Source organism: Diceros bicornis, chromosome 3 (assembly GCF_020826845.1).
Source record: "Diceros bicornis minor isolate mBicDic1 chromosome 3, mDicBic1.mat.cur, whole genome shotgun sequence".
Taxonomy (NCBI): Eukaryota; Metazoa; Chordata; class Mammalia; order Perissodactyla; family Rhinocerotidae; genus Diceros; species Diceros bicornis.
In genome coordinates this window covers 25,020,703-25,042,683 of record NC_080742.1, presented here as the reverse complement: position 1 = coordinate 25,042,683, position 21,981 = coordinate 25,020,703, and the positions used below count along the sequence as shown (strand labels likewise).

The window sequence follows — 21,981 nt, the reverse complement described above, 5'->3', positions numbered from 1 at the left end:
AAAATGGTAATAACAAACCAAGAGGCTAATGTTCAATTATACTCATTAACTCTCTGGAAATAACCCAAACAAAAGCACCCTATAACTTGTCTAACTAACATTGCCACTGCTCGGTCTTACAATAACTAGGTTGTAAACCAAATCGCACATATACATACATATTTATTTTTACTGTGCTGAAAATGGAACGGAAGTGAGACTGCATAGTCTTTGAATCTGAAATGAATTTGACAAGCCCCATTTTGAAGACAAGATGTGCTCTATTGCTTCAGAGGACTTGGAAAAAATTCCTGTCCAAATCACCCACTGAAATCCAAAGGCAGATTATGAGGATCTCCAGCCTGTCTGAAGCACATCAGAGACTCACTTCTCTGGAAATCTGTCATTCTGGAATGAAGTTCCCTATTGCAAAAGGTTCACAATGCACCTACCTGAGATATTGTTAGTCCTTGATGTTACATATCAACCTGTAACTATTATACTTCTTAACTGAAAAAGGGTCATTGTGATGCTTCACATAGGGAAAATAATGGTACGATGTCTCTACTATCTACTTCAAAAATATTTTATTAAATGAAGAGATGAAGCAAAAGGACAATCTAAAAAGAAAGGCACAATCAGCCAGAAATAAATTTATATGTACCACAGATTTTAGCTTCAGGCTATCCAAGAAAGCAATGAATACTTTTGGCAGAAATAACTTATATGAGACAATTAAAGTTCACATAAGAGGAGAAAAGAAAGGATGATTATTATCCAGCCTCTTAACATATGGTAAAATATATCTAGTCCTACAGGCACCAAAAGGAACTACCATAACTACAACTATTCTAATTAAAAAATCTACTTGAAATGACTAGTTTCCATTCACATTAGAACAGACAACACATGTAGCCTTTCTAAATCAGTCACTACGGATAACTGCTAGGTAAAACTTACCTTAAAAAGCTTTATATCCCAATCAATATCTTATATAACCGGTAAGATAAAATTTAAAGTTATTTAACAGCTCTAGTGAGATCACGCCATGTAGATAAAGAATGCACATGCATCACCTATGTGAACCACTCCACAGGGAATGAATTCTAAAATTCTATCTTTGCTTACAATTCTAAGACTCATGTGTGTGGGGACTAGAAGCCTGAATGAAGCAGTAAGTCTTACCTCAATTTTGTGGTTGCTATTTTGTCAGACACAATGTATTCTCATCATTTAATCACCTAAGGTATGTGTAAAGGATAATCCTCTTGTAGCCAGTAAAAAGACTTACTATACCTGGATCTGTGTCACAGTTCCCTCAGTAATCTCATCATCTGCCACCTCTGTGGTTGCGGTCATGGTCACCTCAAAGCTCTGATCATTTTCTGAAACTTCAAGAAAAAGAACAGTTCAACTCCAGAATAATAATGGCAGGTTCTAATTATTTAAAAAAATCCATGGAAAAAATACATGACCATCTGATTTCCTAACACATTCCCTTCCAATACATGTGTATATATATATTTGCTTAACAAATATTTATTGTGTACCTAACACGTAGTAGGTATTTCTCTGGGTGATAGGAAGACAGCAGTGAGCAAAAGAAACAAAAATCCTGCCTTGATGGGGCTTATTTTTCAGTGGAGAAGACACAAAATGAACACGGTATTATGCTAGACGGTGAAAAGTAGTAAGGAAAAAAATAAACCAAGAAAGGGAATGTGTTGCGGGTGGGACAGCATGTTTTAAATTTTAGATAGGAAGCCAAGAAAAGTAACTTAAGACTTGGAACAAAGTGATAAGGGAGCCAGTCATGCAGGGAGTCAGTCATGCTCTGAGGAGTACCTCATTCAGAAGGAAAACCAAGTGCAAGGCTCTGAGATGGGGGCACGCCTGGACAGTCCATAGGAACAGCAAGGAGGATAGTGTGGCCAGAGCAGAATGAACGAGAACAGTAAGATATTGTGTGGGGACGTGTAAAGACTTTGGCTTTAACTCTCAGATGGGAAACCACTGAAAAAATTTAGAGTAGAGGAGTGATATAATCTGACTTTTATTTTAACAGGATCACTCTGGCTGCTAGGGGAAGAGAGCCTGAAGGGCGATAAGGGCTGGAGTGAGATCAGTTAAGAAGCTAATTCAATAATCTGGATAAGAGATGTCAGTGGCTTGGAATAGACTGAAGGCAAGTAAGGGTGAGGAGACGCATCTCAAATTGTGGACATATTTTGATGGTAGAGCCAATAGGATTTGCAGATAAACCAAATATGAAAGAAACTGAAAGTCAAGAATGATACTAAAGTTTTTTTTATCTGAGCTACTGGAAGACTGTACTTGCCATTAATGAGATGGGGAAGATTGCAGAAGAAGCAAATTTAAGAATTTAGGAAGTTTCAGGAGCTCAGTTTTAAACTATATTAGTTTGAGATACCTTCTAAACATCTAGAGTTAAGAGAAGTCTGGACTGGAATAAATCTGGGAGTCATCACCAGAGACAGAATTTAAAACCATAAGTTCTAGGGAGTAAAAAACAGAAAACAGAAGTAGTTTAAGAACTGAGCTCTGGGGCACTCCACATTTAGAGGTTAGGAGACGTACACAAGGCAGCATAAGAGACTGAGAAGGAATGGACAGAAAGGTAGAAGAAAACTAGAAGAATATGTTCCCTGGAAGCCAAGTGACAAAATGTTTCGGGGAGGAGGGAGCGATAAATACTGTCAAAAACTGTGATAGATCAAGTAAGACCAAGACTAAAAAAAAGTCACCCTTGGATTTACCAACAAGGTCTCTGGAGACCTGGGAAGAACAGTTTTGGTAAGGTGATAGAGGTAAAAGCCTGACTGGAGTGGTTTAAGGAAGAATGTTAGAAGAAGAAATGGAGGCAGTACAGGCAGTTCTTTCAAGGTATTCTGCTCTAAAGGGAAGTAGAGAAATTGGATGGAGCCAAAAGTGGGCTAACGGGACTTTTTATTTTAAAGAAGAAATTAAGGTATGTTTGTAACGCTACTAGGAACGATCCAGTAGACAATGAAAAATTGATGACTGAGAACAGACAGGCAAGAATTGCTGAAATAATGTCCCTGAGTAGGCAAAAAGGATGGGATCTAGTGAATTGAAAGGATGGAGAAAAGACAGAATATATGGACATAGATACATGTGGGTGTGTATTTATGGTAGTGGAACTTGTAGAAATTATTTTCTGGCTACTTCAATTTACTCAGTACAGTAGGAACCAAGGTTACCAGTTGAGAGTAAAAAAGGTGGAGGAAGTATTGGAGGTTTCAGGATGTATGAAACAGTCATCTCAGAGTGGGAGAAAGAACACTAGAAAAGTATGGTGTGACTGGCAGGCAACATTACAAGCCCACTTCAAGTTGATGATCATGAACTAAAAGTGAGACCAGTAAGCTTGCTTGTGCTATTCTTCTCTAGCTGTACCGGTACAGACATTAATAGGCAGATAGATTTACCAGGGTTGTGGTTTCACCAAAGAACAATGAACTGAGGGAAGGAAAAAAGGATTTGAAGGTAAATGCAAGACAGTGATTATCATGATTAACCATGAAACTGAAACTGGGTAAGGAGGGAACAAAGGATATAAGTGGAGAAGGAACAATGAAAAAATGGTAAGATCAATGGGTCCCAGTGGGGTAAAGGATTACAGGAGTTAAAAACTATTAGAGGAAGTCAGCTGGAAAGATAAGAAGTAGCCATAAGAAAACAAAGTGTGAAGTAGATCACAAATGGACTCCAGTTAATAGGGAACAGCAAGGGTGGTAATAGGAGTGATAAATGAGGCAGTGTAGAGAACAAAAGGAATAAGAGGCTAAGATATTGCAATAATCATCTAAATGAAAAGTAACCAAGAGATATAACTATGAATAGGGAATAGAGTAAATGCGGTAGACGACTGCAAAAACAACTGGTCAGTAAGTGATCTAGACTGATTAACATGAGAGTTAAGAGGATGTTTAAGGCTCAGACAGATAAATTTTTTTTTTTTTGTGAGGAAGATCAGCCCTGAGCTAACATCCATGCTAATCCTCCTTTTTTCGCTGAGGAAGACCGGCTCTGAGCTAACATCTATTGCCAATCCTCCTCCTTTTTTTCCCCAAAGCCCCAGTACATAGTTGTATGTCATAGTTGCACATCCTTCTAGTTGCTGTATGTGAGACGTGGCCTCAGCATGGCCGGAGAAGTGGTGCATTGGTGCGTGCCCGGGGTTCTGAACCCGGGCCACCAGTAGCGAAGTGCGCGCGCTTAACCGCTAAGCCACGGGGCTGGCCCACAGACAGATAAATTTTCTCAGCTTTATAAAGCATGTAAAGAAAACCAGAATATTAAAATTAAATTTAAAAGTTAAATCTTTAGAAACTAATATTCACCTCCAGGAAGTCCAATCCACGAAGGCAAAAGACTTGCCCATTCAATCAGTCCCAGACGCTGGTGACTGATATAGGACTTCATGCTTTTATGTGGCTTTTTTTAAATGTAGAAACTTTCCTAAGTTGATTTTATCAACATAATTTTTTACAAATCCAGGGAACACGTAAATATTTCAAGCCTGCTTCTGATAAATTCAGTCTTATAAAAATTAGGCTCCAGAATGCCCTCCATACGTGATGATGCTATAACTCAGCCTCAAGCAGCTATTATGTCAACACAGCCATATTATCTTAACCAGTTAAGTGAATGAGTGTGTGAAGGATTCAGTCTAACACCACAAAACAGAACGAAATATCAAGTGTAGTTTGAACCTACGATCATGTTCAAGGCACTCTACTTTAACCAAATGAATAAACCAATCATAATTTATATCAAGATAATCACTCAAAAACTCTGGCTTAATAAAATAAATAAGTCCTAGGGATGTAATGTACAGCACGGTGACTATAGTTAACAATACTGTATCATATATTTGAAAGTGGTTAAGAGTACACCTCATCACAAGAAAAACAAATTTTTAACTATGTGTGGTGATGGGTGTTAATTAGACTTATTGTAGTGATCATTTTGCAATACATACATACACCAAATCATTATGTTGTACACCTGAAACTAATATAATGTCACATGTCAATTATATCTGAATAAAAAATAAATTCCAGTTTAGAAAATGTCCATATAGGATTGCATCTGTACAGATAGGCCAACCAAATTTTAAAACTGAATCACAATGAATCACAATATAATGATAGTCAAATTAGGAAAGAGTTTTAAAAATCATATGAATCATCATTAGGAGAAAAGATCATTTAATTAGAAATACATTATGGTTGTATATGCCACAAATGGAACCAATATTAGCAATACTAACATTAACAGTTTTTCAATGAAGTCTCATAGTAAACTGATATAAAATGGTTTCTTTTTCTTTCAATTTAATAAGCAATTAACTCTAAATAATAGTAAGTATCTAACTTGGTGAAGACATGATTTTCCACGATAAAAAACTAGTCTTAGTTTTTCTCCACTGGATGAAGATGTGATTTTGCTTGATGCTGAAGGCAAAATAAAAGTTCTCAGATATGGCAAGCCTCTCCTTTGCGCAGGGTGCCTCCACCAGCCTTGTGCCCCAATCCCATCGCCATGGACTAAGACATCTACTCCAGCTTTGTGGAGCCCCCACAGTTCAACAAGATTTCATATTCTTTGCCAAGCAATCAGAAATACAATCTAACATTATAGTCAGCGTGTTGTAGTCTTTCGCCAACAGTATTCCACCCAAAATACTATACCTTCCTAGGATCCAGTCTACTGTAAATGATCTTGGAATATAAAACACAGCAAGAAATTTTTTTAGTGAGATAAACTAATCAGGCTTCTACGTAAGGTCCATTTAGCCATATATCATATGAATAGGCAGTATAGCTTTAGGGTTGAGAGTATGAACTACAAGAACCAGAATGCCTGGGTATGACCTTGGACAAGTTATTACAGCTCTCTGTGCCTTGTTCCCTCATTTGTAAAATAGGGATAATAACAATACCTACTCCAGAGCGTGCTTTCTAAATGAGGGAGAATATGATTCTTGGAGGGGAGGTGAAAAAAAATCTTATTCTCTTTATTAACAAAGCAAGTTCATACATACAGTTATTAAAAAAACCCACACAGTATATTCATGGCATTAAAATTTCATGGGGTAGAGCATTATAAGGAAAAATATGCCTAAAAAGGCTCCTCGGGGCGGGGGAGGCAATCATAAAAAAAAGTTGAGATGATTAAATTAGACAATATATGTAAAAGCATTTATAGCCATACCTGGCACATAAATAAGCATTCTTTAAGTATTAGTTAAAAGGAGGTTTTTTGACTAAATGAAGAGAAAAATAAGTCTATCTTGAAATGCCAATTCAATCTCTCGCAAGCTAAAATTTGATTTCAAAAGGGAACTCCGTGGTCTTTTTTTTAAAAGTTATTTATTTATTTTTTTTTGTGAGGAAGATCAGCCCTGAGCTAACATCCATGCCAATCCTCCTCTTTTTGCTGAGGAAGACTGGCCCTGAGCTAACATCTGGGCCCATCCTCCTCCACTTTATGTGGGACGCCGCCACAGCATGGCCTGACAACTAGTGCGTCAGTACACGCCCAGGATCCGAACCCGGGCCGCCAGCAGCGGAGCGCGCGCACTTAACTGCTACACCATGGGGCCGGCCCCGGAACTCCGCGTTCTTAACACACGATGACTTACGTGGAAGTGCAACAACTGATATGCAAGGAGTAGAATCATCAATACTTTGATCATCCTCAGAAGACAGACAAAGCCTTTTATGCGGAGGTTCAGTACTATCTTCTGAGTCTATTTCATCAGCTTCTAATGAAACAACACAAAACAAAACAAAAACAAACAAAAGAATCTCAAAATCTTCAAACCAATGAGGAAAAAACAAAATCTTCAACAAGTAATGACTGTAAAACCATTTTCCTACTGATTTGCTCAGTTAGCCAAACCCAGTTGAGCAAGTGGGACTCAAAAGGACACTGCCTTCTCTCTGCCTAGTGCAGAACCTCAACTCCTATTCTGATGACAAGGAACTATGAACAAACGTGCCACTTTTTAAACAACACACTTTTGTGCTGTCAACCACCTGGCTTTCCAAATATTTCACATGTAAAGACAAGGGCTGGTTATTTAATTTACTCACAAATATCTACTGAATGCCTACTATGTGCTAAGTGCTGGTAACAGAACAATGAGAGACACTGTCAAGGAGCTCACCGTGTATTGGAGAAGAAGACTAAACTAACAATTTCAAAATAGTGCAATAAGAGCTGTGAAGGTAGAATGAAGAGTCTGTTATACCAGCAGAGTGGAGAGGCATTTAATTTAGACTGGAGGTGAAGGAAAGTTTCCTGGAGAAAGCGTCTTGAACTTGAAAGAGAAACAGAAGCCCAGGGAAAATGATTACTACTGCCAGTAGGAGTAATATGTGCAGTGACACTGAGGTATGAAAAGCCTAAGGTATGTTAGGAAAATAAAAACAGTTGTGAACTGCTGGAACATAGATATATGAAATGTGGCAGGAAGTGAGACTAGAAGGAAAGCTGAGACGATGAGAGGCCAATGTGCCAAATTAAAGAACCTGAATTATATTCTAGAAACCACGGTAAGCTTTAAAAAAAACCTTTTTACACTATATGACCGATGTTACTGGCAGTTTGAAAGATGAATTAGAGGTGGGAGACTGGTTACAAGGCTATTAGAGCTACCCAGGTGACAAATGAGAATCTGAATTAAGAAAGGGGTACTTGAGACAGAGAAGAAGGAATGGATTCAAGAAACATAATACTATCAATAAGTCTTCATGACAGAATGAATGTGGAAGATGAGAGAAGGATTTATTCCTATCCACATTTATGATCTGGGATCCAAGTAATGAAATTGACTGAAAAAGGAAAAAAGAGAACTAGGTTTGGGAATTTTGTGAAAGAATTCATGTGAAATTTAAGGTGCCTATGAGAAACACAGAGAATTCGGAATAAACACAGAAGTTTAAATGATTTTAATAGGTAGGTAGTAGTTAAAACCACAAGTTTGAATGAAATAACCCAGGGATTAAATACTGTGTGAAAACAGAACCTAGGATGAGCAAAGATGAATTTGAAAGCAAAATAAATAATACAAATAAAGAAAAGGTAGAGAAGTAACAATAAAATCACAAGCCTCAAGTCTGTTGAAACAATTCATTACAGATGATCATATTAAATCTCATTCACATAGTCACGTAAAATTCTCTAACACAGGTTCTACCACAAAAATGTTCATCTATTCACACTGGCAGGACTACTACTACATTTTCTAACGTACTACATATACTGTTGGCACCAAATGGTATCGAAGAAGTGTTATAGTTAATCCATCATCATCTTTGGAAGTTTAACAGATTTTACTTATAAAATAACTACAAGATTCATAAAGGTTAAAATTTAGGGTAAAGTAAAAAATATACAAAGGTATATATATATAAATAAAAATATAAATGAAGATTAATCCATGATCCAAAGAAATAACCTCCTTTTCTATTGTCCTAGCCTAAACTGTCTATCTGGATAATAGGGATCAAAGGTGACATGAAACCCAGAAAACCAAAAAGATTCACAATTATTTGTCAGCAAGTTCTCCTACCATTCTGAGGGCAGTGAAGAATGAGGTTCCCGTCTGTGTCCCGAGTCAAAGTCACGGAATTCACAGTTTCTACTGTTACTGTGTCAGAATCCTCTTCAACTGTGCTCATACTCAAATCTGCACAAGAACAGATTTCAGATTAGGATTTAAAAAATTATTGCCAAATATGAACATAAAGTTCATACCCTCCCTCCCTCCCTCAAAACACCCACAATTTGTATCTGCCTACAGTGTTCTTTATGTAAAACTGCAATGACAGTTCAGATTTCAAAAACTGTTTTTCAAAAGTTTATACTCATTATTTAGAAATAGATGTAATAATCTGTAAGAATCTGACTGCTGTGATTAATTAAAAACCTACAGCATTTACTTTTTAAAAAGAGTTCTTTTTACCACATCCAGTAAAAGAGAATCTGTTCCAAGTTGTCTGTCATATCAGCAAAACTGTCACTACATTTTAGTTATTTTTTATTGGCAGCTTTGTGATATATTCAAATGGGTGTTTAACTTATGATTTTTTAGCAGAAGATTCATCAAAACTTTTATTTTAAGAACTCCTTCTCCAAAAACACTTTTTACAAGTATTTAAGCTCTATCATTACCTGAAAAATAGCTCTATTATTATCTGAAAAACATCCTCTTGCTGTTTTTTTCATAACATTAAACAAGTGCATATATCCATCATTCACCAAATTGCTATTCTAGTAAATATGGAGCTAGGCCTTCTTTTGAAACAGAGAACTGTTTTTGTTTCAAGTACCTTTACCTGCTATTTTACACATATATTATTCTCCTCTTGCTCAGACTGAATGACCAGAGTCTTAGAATACAGTATCTTATGGCTGTAAGGCGGAAATGTATTGAATTATAATCATTGGCCTGGTTGAAGTCTTCAGGCTTACTTTATAATGTTCAATGAAACTCTTGCCTCAATACTCAATTTTGGTCTTGTCCATATACTTTTTACCAACTAAATAATACAGAGGACATAAGCCTTGATGTGTATTAAATTAATCACTCAATATTTTAGGCTCCTATACACAAGATATTAGCCTGTTCATATATTTACCATTTACACAAATGCATTTTCCTTTGGCAGAAAAACTTAAGATCTATTAACATTTACATGGTGAAGATCCAGTGATTCATTCACGTTTCACTATACAAATTACTGTTCTAAAAGGACATCATTCACTTTACAACGGTAAAGATGCCATTTCCAAATTAAAGACAAACGGAAATCATGATCTAGTTATGACTAAAACTTGGAAATCATGAGGTGAAGTCTTTGGAACAAAGGCAGGCTTACCTAGAAAACAGATGGATCAGCTATAGCCCTTCCCACAGAATCAAGTCGCCTTCCCTTAGCCACCAGCATCACTTTCATTTTATCCAGATTGTTTCTCCCCCATGTTCCTACCCCTGCAACACTGAAAAAAAATTACTGCATTATACAATAAGGCTTAATAGGAACAAACAATTGTGTGCTAGCAATATGCTGATGTCACTCTAGCCTTAAGCCTCTATGATGTCTCAACTAGAAGAGGAATGACAAAACCAGAATTCTCCTTTAAGTATACCTTTTGGAAATCAGCCTCTGAAAATATTCTTCAATGAAGGGCAGAAATGACGAGATCCTATACTCAATATGTTAGTTTATATGCAGTTTCTCAACCCAAGTTGTCCCTCCATCAGGCAGTTAAATATTCTTGGAAAAAATAGGTTGAATTATGTTAGTGGTTCCATGAACTGTAGACGTAGGTATGTGTAACAGGATCCAGGGTATACATCAAGTAATAAAGTACCATAAATATTACCAGTAACTATATTTTTTCTTTACAATAATTAACATCTCTCTTTATATATAATATCATATTCCATCTTAAAGCATTAAAAATTATATAATATCTGTGAACAACTCGGCCTAGGAATCTGTGGGGAAAAAAATCCTAAACAATCAGGCCAGAAAAGGTAAATTACAAGCAAGCTTTTGCACAATGTGAAACTTACAAACCCTGAAATGACTGATTTTTAAAGGCTTCTTTCAATAGGCTTCTCATCTTCACCCCACAGGGTCAACCAAAATTTAAAAAGCACAGTAGGATTTGAGGTTCAAGGAGATGTTTCAGCAAAAATTAAGGATTAAAAAATCCCAATTTTTGCAGTATTCTAATTAGAACTCTTCTCCAGGATGGTTATTTGAGAACTGCTATCCATAAGTCAGGCTGCAGTAAAAAAGGTACAGATCCTGTACCTCTAATCAGCTATTAGATTTCATGTTGTTCTCATTTAAGAATCCACTAACTTTTTTTTAAAAAGCTGGTTTGTAAGTAATATCTACTGACTGCAGAAAATGGAGAAATGAAATGTTAAAAAAAAAAAGTTAGAGTGACGTCAGCATCATGGCGGAGTGAGCTTTCCCGTGAATTCTTCCCCCACAAGATACAACAAAAGCAACAGCCACAGACCAACAATGGAATCCCAGACAGTGAAAAGCTAGAGCGGAGGGATCCACACTGCCGCACATCTGAGAGCGGAACGTGCTGGGCCCCCGGAGGAAGTGGGGAGAGGTAAGGAGAACTCCGCTCCCTCCCCATCAGATCAGCGATCCGGTCCGCGCGGCTCCCAGAGAGGGGGGAGGGGCGGACCTCGGCGGGAAACTGTAGCTCTTCGGGCTCTCTCAGCCAGTGGGAAACTCCCGCACAGAGGGCTCAGAGGAGCCACAGGGCTACCATCAACATCTGAGCAACCCAGAGAGCGGATAAAGAGGGGCAAACGAGAAGCCTCCCACGTCAGGGACCCAGAGGGCAAAAGAGAGAGCTCCCCCCTCCCCGCAACCCGGAGTCTGCAGCTCGACCAGATCTAGCGGTCCGAGGCAGACCTGAATAAACTGGACTGGACCCGTGGATCGCAGTGGGGAAACAAAACAAAACAAAACAAAACAAAACTGCGGATCGCAGCAGAAAAACTGGGGCAGAGCGCAGGGGGCTTAGACTACACAGCCCTTTACCACCAGACAGTGGCGGCAGGTGGAAATTGCAACCAGAGACTTCCAGGATGAGGAAAATCAAAACCAACACAGGAACCACAATGCAAAAATATATGAAATCACCAGACCAGAAACAAAATGACAAGCACCCAGAAATCAACCCCGAAGACACAGAAATCCATAAACTAAATGACAGAGATTTCAAAATAGCTATCATAAAAACACTCAACGAAATACGAGACAACACAGACAAACAATTCAATGAGATTAGGAGTTTCTTCACAAAAGAGATTGAAATCATAAAGAAAAACCTATCAGTGCTGATGGAGATGAAGAACACAATGGAGGAGATAAAGGAGAATCTGCAATCTTTAAAGAACAGAGCTGACAATATGGAGGAAAGAATTAGTACTTTAGAGGATAGGAATACAGATATACTCCAGATGGAAGAAGAGAGAGAACTAAGACTAAAAAGAAATGAAGAAAGACTCCGAGAAATATCGGACTCTATTAGAAAATGTAACATAAGAATTATAGGTATTCCTGAGGGAGAGGAGAGGGAAAGAGGAACAGAGAGCCTATTCAAGGAAATAATAGCTGAAAATTTCCCAAATCTGGGGAAGGAGCAGGAAATACCAGTAAGCGAAGCCAACAGGACGCCTATATATATTAACAGACAAAGGCCTTCACCACGACACCTAGTGGTAAGGCTAGCCAGGGTCAACGACAAAGAAACAATATTAAGGGCAGCTAGACAAAAACAAAAAATAACGTACAAAGGAACTCCCATCAGGCTCTCAGCGGATTTCTCAACAGAAACTTTTCAGGCTAGAAGAGACTGGAATGATATATTCAAAATACTAAAAGACAAAAACTTTCAGCCAAGAATACTCTATCCAGCAAAAATATCCTTCAAATATGATGGAGAAATAGTAACTCTCCCAGATAAACAAAAGCTAAGGGAGTTCATGGCCACGAGACCGCCACTACAAGAAATACTCAAGAAGGCCCTCAGGCCTGAAAACAAGAAGAGAAAGGGAACACAAAGCTTGGAGTAAGGAGAAAAGTAGGTAGACAAAATCAGAGAAATAGTAGATCTTTACCGGAATAGGTTAGCAACCACTTAAATACTAAACTCAAAGATCAAAGGAAGAAATTCACCAAAAATAAATTTAACCTCATCACTGTAAACACACAGCCACAACACAAGATAGAATAAGGTATAACAAGAGCAACTTAGAAGGGGAAGAGGAAAGTGACTGAATTGACTTAGTATAAGGAAATAGGAGGCTATCAGATAATGGACTATCTCATACAGAAGATTTTTCGCCCAAACCTCAAGGTAACCACTAAACAAATAATCAAATTAAAACCACATATGATAAACAAAGAGAAAACTAGAAGAATCATAAGACAGAACAACCAAACTGAATTGGCAGTCCAAAACAAATGGGACAAGAAACAAAGGAAATGCAAAAGAACCAGAAAATAAGTGACAAAACAGCAACATTCAACCCTCATATTTCAATAATTACCCTAAATGTAAATGGATTGAACTCTCCAATCAAAAGATACACAGTGGCAGGATGGATTAAAAAGCAAGACCCAACAATATGCTGCCTTCAGGAAACACATCTTAGCACTAAAGACAAGCACAGGCTCAGAGTGAAAGGATGGAAGACAATACTCCAAGCTAATGGCAAACAAAAGAAAGCAGGTGTTGCCATACTCATATCAGACAAAGTAGACTTCAAGATAAAACAGGTTAAGAAAGACAAAGAAGGGAAATATATAATGATAAAAGGGACACTCCATCAAGAAGACATATCACTTATAAATATATATGCACCCAACATAGGAGCACCAATGTACATAAAACAACTATTAACAAACCTAAAAGGAGAAATCAACAACAACACAATAATAGTAGGGGATCTTAACACCCCACTTACAGCAATGGATAGATCATCCAGACAAAAAGTTAATAAAGAAATATTAGACTTAAATGAAAAACTGGACGAGATGGACCTAGCACTCCACCCAAAAACAGCTGACTACACATTCTTCTCAAGCGCGCATGGAACATTCTCTAGGATAGACCATATGTTGGGAAACAAAGCAAGCCTCAATAAATTTAAGAAGATTGAAATCATAACAAGCATCTTTTCAGACCATAAGGCTATGAAACTGGAAATGAACCAGGAAAAAAAAACTGGGAAAGTGACAAAAATGTGGAGATTAAACAACATGCTACTGAACAACCAATGGATCATTGATGAAATTAAAGGAGAAATCAAAAACTATCTGGAAACAAACGAAAATGATAACATGCCATATCAAACCATACGGGACGCAGCAAAAGCGGTCCTGAGAGGGAAACTCATAGCGATACAAGCCCACCTTAACAAACAAGAAAAAGCCCTAATAGGCAACCTTAAATTACACCTAACAGAACTAGAAAAAGAAGAACAAACAAAGCCCAAAGCCAGCAGAAGGAGAGAAATAATAAAAATCAGAGCAGAAATAAATGATATTGAGACCAAAAAAACAGTAGAAAGGATTAATGAAACAAAGAGTTGGTTCTTCGAGAAGATAAACAAAATAGACAAACCCTTAGCCAGGCTAACTAAGAAAAAAAGAGAAAAGGCTCAAGTAAATAAAATTAGAAATGAAAGAGGAGAAATTACAACGGATACCATGGAAATACAGAGGATTATAAGAGAATACTATGAGAAATTATATGCCAACAAATTGGACAATCTAGAAGAAATGGATAAATTCTTAGACTTATACAACCTCCCAAAATTGAACCAAGAAGAAATGGAGAATCTGAATAGACCAATCACAAGTAAAGAGATTGAAATAGTAATCAAAAACCTCCCAAAAAATAAAAGTCCAGGACCAGATGGCTTCTCCAGTGAATTTTACCAAACATTCAAAGAAGATTTAATACCCATCCTCCTCAAACTATTCCAAAAAATAGAGGAAGATGGAACACTTCCTGAATCATTCTATGAGGCCAACATCACCCTGATACCAAAACCAGACAAAGACAATACAAAGAAAGAAAATTACAGGCCAATATTGCTGATGAACATTGATGCAAAAATCCTCAACAAAATATTGGCAAACCGAATACAACAATATATTAAAAAGATCATACACCATGATCAAGTGGGATTTATACCAGAGACGCAGGGATGGTTCAACATCCGCAAATCAATCAACGTGATACACCACATCAACAAAACAAAGAATAAAAACCACATGATCGTCTCAATAGACGCAGAGAAGGCATTTGACAAGATACAACATCCATTTATGATAAAAACTCTCCATAAAATGGGAATAGAAGGAAAGTACCTCAACATAATAAAGGCCATATATGACAAACCCACAGCTAACATCATACTCAACGGGGAAAGACTGAAAGCCATTCCTCTGAGAATAGGAACGAGGCAGGGCTGCCCACTCTCACCACTCCTGTTCAACATAGTACTGGAGGTTTTGGCCAGAGCAATTAGGCAAGAAAAAGGAACAAAAGGAATCCAAACAGGTAAGGAAGAAGTGAAACTCTCACTATTTGCAGATGACATGATTGTATATATAGAAAACCCTAAAGAATCTGTTGGAAAACTGTTAGAAACAATCAACAACTACAGCAAAGTTGCAGGGTACAAAATCAATCTACAAAAATCAGTTGCATTTCTATATGCTAATAATGAACTAACAGAAAGAGAGCTCAAAAAGATAATACCATTTACAATTGCATCAAAAAGAATAAAATACCTAGGAATAAATCTTACCAAGGAGGTGAAGGACCTATACAATGAGAACTACAAGACATTAGTGAGGGAAATCTACGATGACATAAAGAAATGGAAAGATATCCCATGCACGTGGATTGGAAGAATAAACATAGTTAAAATGTCTATATTACCTAAAGCAATCTACAGATTCAATGCAATCCCAATCAGAATCCCAATGACATTCTTCACAGAAATAGAAAAAAGAATACTAAAATTTATATGGGGCAACAAAAGACCCCGAATAGCTGAAGAAATCCTAAAGAAAAAGAACAAAGCAGGAGGCATCACAATTCCTGACTTCAAAACATACTACAAAGCAATAGTAATCAAAACAGCATGGTACTGGTACAAAAACAGACACACAGATCAATGGAACAGAATTGAAAGCCCAGAAATAAAACCACACATATACGGACAGCTAATTTTCGACAAAGGTGCTAAGGACATGCAATGGAGAAAGGAAAGTCTCTTCAATAAATGGTGTTGGGAAAACTGGACAGCCACGTGCAAAAGAATGAAAGTGGACCATGTGCTATCGCCATTCACAAAAATTAACTCAAAATGGATCAAAGACCTGAAGGTGAGACCTGAAACTATAAAACTCATAGAAGAAAATATAGGCAACACACTATTTGACATTGGTTTTAAAGGAATCTTTTCGGATGACATGCCTACCCAGACTAGGGAAACTAAAGAAAAAATAAACAAGTGGGACTTTATCAGACTAAAGAGCTTTTATAAGACAAATGAAACCAGAATCAAGATGAACAAACAACCAACCAGCTGGGAGAGAATATTTGCAAAACATACATCTGACAAGGGGTTGATCTCCATAATCTATAAAGAACTCACACAATTGAACAACAAAAAAAACAAACAACCCGATCAAAAAATGGGCAGAGGAAATGAACAGACACTTCTCCAAGGAAGATATACAGATGGCCAATAGGCACATGAAAAGATGCTCAACATCACTAATCATCAGGGAAATGCAAATCAAAACAACACTAAGATACCACCTCACGCCCATTAGAATGGCTATAATCACCAAGACAAAAAACAACAAATGTTGGAGAGGATGTGGAGAAACAGGAACTCTCATACACAGCTGGTGGGAATGCAAATTGGTGCAGCCTCTATGGAAAACGGTATGGAGATTCCTCAAAGAATTAAAAATAGAGATGCCCTATGATCCAGCTGTCCCACTACTGGGAATCTATCCAACACACCTGAAATCAACAATCCAAAGAGGCTTATGCACCCCTATGTTCATTGCAGCATTATTCACCATAGCCAAGAAGTGGAAGCAACTTAAGTGTCCCTCGACTGACGATTGGATTAAGAAAATGTGGTATATATATACAATGGAATACTACTCAGCCATAAAAAAAGACAAAATCGTCCCATTTGCAACAACATGGATGGGCCTGGAGCGTATTATGTTAAGTGAAATAAGCCAGAAAGAGAAAGACAAACACTGTATGATCTCACTCATATGTGGAATATAAACCAACACATGGACAGAGAAAACTGGACTGTGGTTACCCGGGAAGTGGGGGTGGGGGGTGGGCACAAGGGGTGAAGGGAGTCATATATGGGGTGATGGACAAATAAAAATGTACAACCCAAAATTTCACAATGTTAGAAACCATTAAAATATCAATAAAAAAAAAGATAAAATGAAAAAAAAAAAAAGTTAAAATCATCCATAAACTTACACAAGTCAGAGTTTACTCTCTTTGGGGGTGGGGAGGTGTGCATCTACAGTATACAAGCAATTTTATATCCTGCTTTTTAGAGTTCATTCATATTGAAAAGTGTGAAGAAAACTAAGTTAGGTATTTAACTGAAGTTTTCTGTACCATTTAAAACTTACACTGTATAAAAAACATGACATTATTTAACAACGTATCACTGGATGTTTATGCTGTTCCCAATTTTTCACTTCCTTAAAACATACTGAAACATTTATATGCTCTATTTCCTTAAACAACATTAGTGAAAATTACTAGATCAAATATGACAAAATGAACTCGTTAAGTCACACTGTAATCTATTTTCCAGAAAAGTTGTACAAATTTATATCCCAGCCATTGAGGTGTAAACTGTTCTCCTGGTAACCTTGCCAGTAATTTTATTTAGAAAGAAACCACAAAGTAAAAAACAGCATAACTGCTCATTTGATGCCTGCAAAATTGTACTGGTTTAGCTTTTTTTTTATGTGAGTGAGGAAGATCAGCCCTGAGCTAACATCCATGCCAATCCTCCTCTTTTTGCTGAGGAAAACTGGCCCTGAGCTAACATCCATGCCCATTTTCCTGCACTTTATATGGGATGCCGGCACAGCATGGCCTGACAAGCGGTGTATCGGTGGGCGCCCAGGATCCCAACTTGGGCTACCAGCAGTGGAGCGAGCGCACTTAACCGCTACGCCCCGGTGCCGGCCCCCTGGTTTAGCATTTTAATGAATGTCATCTCAGGACTCAATCTCAAACTTTGGGAAAAAGAAATAATAAAGGTGGATTTGAGAAGATATGGTAAGGAAAAAGAAAAAGGAGTATGAAATAGCTAGATGAAAGAATTTCATTCTTGAAACCTGTATTGGTTAGAGGTGATCCCTTGCAGTGTACTAGCTTTAATCAGGATTCTGGGTTCATTTTTTCAAGTTCAGCAACTTGTTAGAGATTAGTAAGTGGTTCTATGCTGCTTTGCAAATTAACAAGCATTATTTGTTCAGTCAACAAACATACATCGCATGCCTACTATGTGTTAGGCACTACTACTGTCTAGGCACTGAGGATATAGTGGCCACTTTTTTTACCCCGAGAGATATGCTCTCCACTCACTTTCCTGGGGTTCCCCCCCCAACCCAGAGTTAGAGCTACATGGCAGTATGCTTATTAGTATTTAAGAAAATCACCTGGTTTTCTTTTTACTTTTAACGGGTCACACATTTTCATGGTTCAAAATTCAAAAGGTAAAGGTGGTTAGCATACAGTGAAGTGTACTTCCCACTCCAATTCCAGAGTCACTCAGTTTTCCTCCCTGGAGGTGAACAATGTTATGAGAATTTCTCACGCCTCCTTCCAGCTATTTTATGCATATATAAGTGCCAATACATCCCTTCCTGCCACATACACTCTTTTTACAGAAACAGTATCATACTACAAACACCGAACTTTACCTTAATGGCTACTTTATACTGCCTCGACAGTAAGATGAAGAGACACCACTACAAGTATGTGCCTGCAAGCCAGCCAACTGATTAATAACAGCAAAGTCCCTAAGACAGCACCTGATGTGGTCTGTTGGAAGCTAAAAAAAGGCAGCCAGTATGGCAGAGGCTTTCGAGCAAGAGGGAGAGTAGCTGAATTTAAGGTTGGAGATAAAGACAGGGGCAGATCTCACAAGGCTTTACAAATCCTTGGAGGCTTTAAGTTGGGGAATATAATTCACATTTTTAAAATATTACTTAGACTGCAGCATGGAGAATGGATAAGGCAGTAAGTTATGAAGACAAGCTGTTGTCCAAGAGATGACTGTCGTTTGGAATGGGTGGCAGAAATAAAAGAAAGGAGGCTCAGAGAGGATATACTTTGAAGGCAATGTTGGCATGATTTGCTGAATGAAGCGATGATGGAGATTAAGAGAAGGGGAACTATCTCAAGTTAATTCCTAGGCTTTTGGCTTGAACAGCTAATTGAGTTATGGGGCACTAAAATGTATTTTATTAAATATTATTACTATTAATGTCACTAATTAACAATAAGACATCCAAATGAAGATGTCAAGTTGACAGCTGGAATTCAACAGGCAAGGATTAGACCTATAAAATTGAGTTAGTAGCATGCAAATTGTGTTTAAGATCATCTACAGAGGTTAGAGAAGACTGCCTGGATTCCCGTTCTGGAACACTCTGTAGTAGCTGGAAGATAAGCAATACATAGACAAGCAAAGGAGACTGAGACAGACCAGCCAGTGATAGGAGGAGGAAAACTAACAGGTGTTAACTAAGAGACACAAGAGTGTTTTTCAAGGAGCATTATATAATCAACTGTGTTAAATAATGCTGAGATGATAAGATGATGTACAAGTGACTATCTGATTTGGCAACATGGAGAACACCAGTGACCTTAATGAGTAGTTTTAGGAGAGTAGTTGGGTCAGAAGCCCTACTGGAATAGAGAACTGGAAGTAGGAAACACAATACAAATAACAGATCTTTTACGAGGTTTAGTTTTCAAGGTAAGTAGACCGAGAGGATACTAGGTAGCCACAGTAGGCTCAAGACAGCTGTTATTTAGAAAAGCACATGTACAGTCATGCATCACTTAACGATCGGGGTACATTCTGAGAAATGCATTGTTAGGTATTTTGTCATTGTGCAAACAAACCTAGATGATATAGCCTACTACACACCTAGGCTACGTGGTACTAATCTTATGGGACCACCATCGTATATGTGGTCCACTGTTGACTAAAACATTATGCAGCTCATGACTGTATTCTGATATGACTATTCGAGCGACTGAGAAAGTGTTGGTGAATAAATTAATTTACGATTGTAAGGTACAAAGCTGAGTATTTTACTGCCTTGTATTCTAATTCATTATACAAGAAAATATGCTTAACTTCTGGACCCACTCCCCATTTGGTTTATCAGGGAAATATATCACAAGATCTCCAGTTCTACCATCAACTATTTGGTCCTCTCTGGGACAAATAAATACACACCATCAGTACATTCAGATATTCCCTTCTTTCTCTGTAATAGATTATACCATATGTACTATTTTCACATTAACTAGAAATGAGAAGATAAGAGAGGGAAAAAAATTTTACGTTAATTTTAACTGGTAAAATGGCATTTTGGCATGTTTCCAGCATTTGGTGGATATCTTAAACAGCAACAATACCCTAATAAAATTAAGATGACCTGAAATGTGGTACAAAACATTTATAATGGAGTATGTACATACATACATAATGTATACATTTTATATATATATATATACAACATATAATGGAGTATGAGTACTTACATTTAAATGAGAAATATATTTATTTTCATTTATAGCTCCCAATTAACAAGATGATCCTATGTAATGTAGAACAAAAAGAACTTCTGGATCTGTTACTTAACACAGAATTTAATTTAAAAAATGAGTCCTTTATCCTACTCCATTCCAGTACTGATGTTAAATTTTTGTGCAATGGATTATTTTAGACTGGTATGTCCATCAATTGAGTCTACATAACTGTCCTGATTGATGGGACATTGAAAGATGGGAAGAGACTACATGGTGTAAAAAACATTCAGTATTATAAGATACTTTTAGAAGGGGAAATCAAGCAAGCTACAGAACATAGAGCACCAGAATTTTATTGGATTAAAGATTGAGAAAACACTAGCTGAGAGGCAAAATTGCTGGCATAATTCAACTAATAGGCAGCAAGGACACATTTAGTTTTCAGATATCTTTTTTAGTGACCCCATATATTATAATAAGAAAATTACTCACACTCCTCTGTAACTTTTGTGATCTTCCAAGTCTTTTGTCCATGTATTAACATACCTATTTTTTGTTTTTACAATATTGAGATCATACTGTCACATCTTTTATAACACTTTTTTTTGCACTTACTTTATCAGGAGCATTTTCCAATATTACTACTTGTTTTTCTGCATTTTTTTTAAGTTTTTATTTTTTTGTTGAGGAAGATTGGCCCTCAGCTAACATCTGTTCCCATCTTCCTCTATTTTGTATGTGGGATGCTGCCAGAGCATGGGTTGATGAGCAGTGTGTGAGTCCATGCCCAGGATTTGAACCTGCGAACCCCAGGCCGCCGAAACGGAGTGCGCGAACTTAACCACTACACCACCGGGACAGCCCCTCTACAGCATTTGTAATGGGTTCATAGTATCTAAATTTATCCAACCATTAACCTATTACTGAACATTTTTGATTTTGAGGTCTTGCTATTATAAAGACCATACCTATCACTGCGCATAACTAGTGCCTTAGGAAATGCTTATAAGAGGTTTTGCTTAGTAATGTATACTAAAGAATTTGAAGGACGTGTTTTAAGATTTTTTTTTTTTTTGTGAGGGAGATCAGCCCTGAGCTAACATCCGTGCTAATCCTCCTCTTTTTGCTGAGGAAGACTGGCTCTGAGCTAACGTCTATTGCCAATCCTCCTCCTTTTTTTTCCTTCCCCAAAGCCCCAGTGGATAGTTGTATGTCCTAGTTGCACATCCTTCTAGTTGCTGTATGTGGGACGCGGCCTCAGCATGGCCGGAGAAGCGGTGCGTTGGTGCGCGCCCGGGGTCCGAACCCGCGCCGCCAGTAGCGGAGCACGCGCACTTAACCGCTAAGCCACCGGGCCGGCCCTTAAGATATTTTTAATTTGAAAGAAACTTTGCTAAACAGAGAGCAGAAGAGCTAACAAATGTTTACATCCTGAGCATAGGTATGTAGAGGGATGTCAGAAAACAGACAAAGCAACAGAATAACATCTTGGATACTGATTTTACTCAAGACAGGAATGAGAACACTTCGCACTTAGAGGTTGAATGC

General features: G+C 37.6%; 1 protein-coding gene across 3 annotated transcripts in view; it reads right to left on the bottom strand.

Annotated features, from left to right (window-relative positions):
• The window catches only part of DMTF1 (cyclin D binding myb like transcription factor 1), a 52,018-nt gene that overhangs the window by 25,350 nt on the left and 4,687 nt on the right, over positions 1-21,981 (bottom strand). For 2 of the 3 annotated variants that reach the window (XM_058524709.1, XM_058524712.1), the window contains exons 2-5: positions 9,915-10,035; positions 8,606-8,722; positions 6,671-6,793; positions 1,276-1,370 (exon numbers count right to left, since the gene is read on the bottom strand). In XM_058524709.1, coding sequence (XP_058380692.1) covers positions 1,276-1,370; positions 6,671-6,793; positions 8,606-8,714 — 327 coding nt within the window. In that variant the 5' untranslated portion in view covers positions 8,715-8,722; positions 9,915-10,035. The remainder of the gene's footprint in view (positions 1-1,275; positions 1,371-6,670; positions 6,794-8,605; positions 8,723-9,914; positions 10,036-21,981) is intronic. The other variant, XM_058524717.1, reaches the window with a different exon arrangement.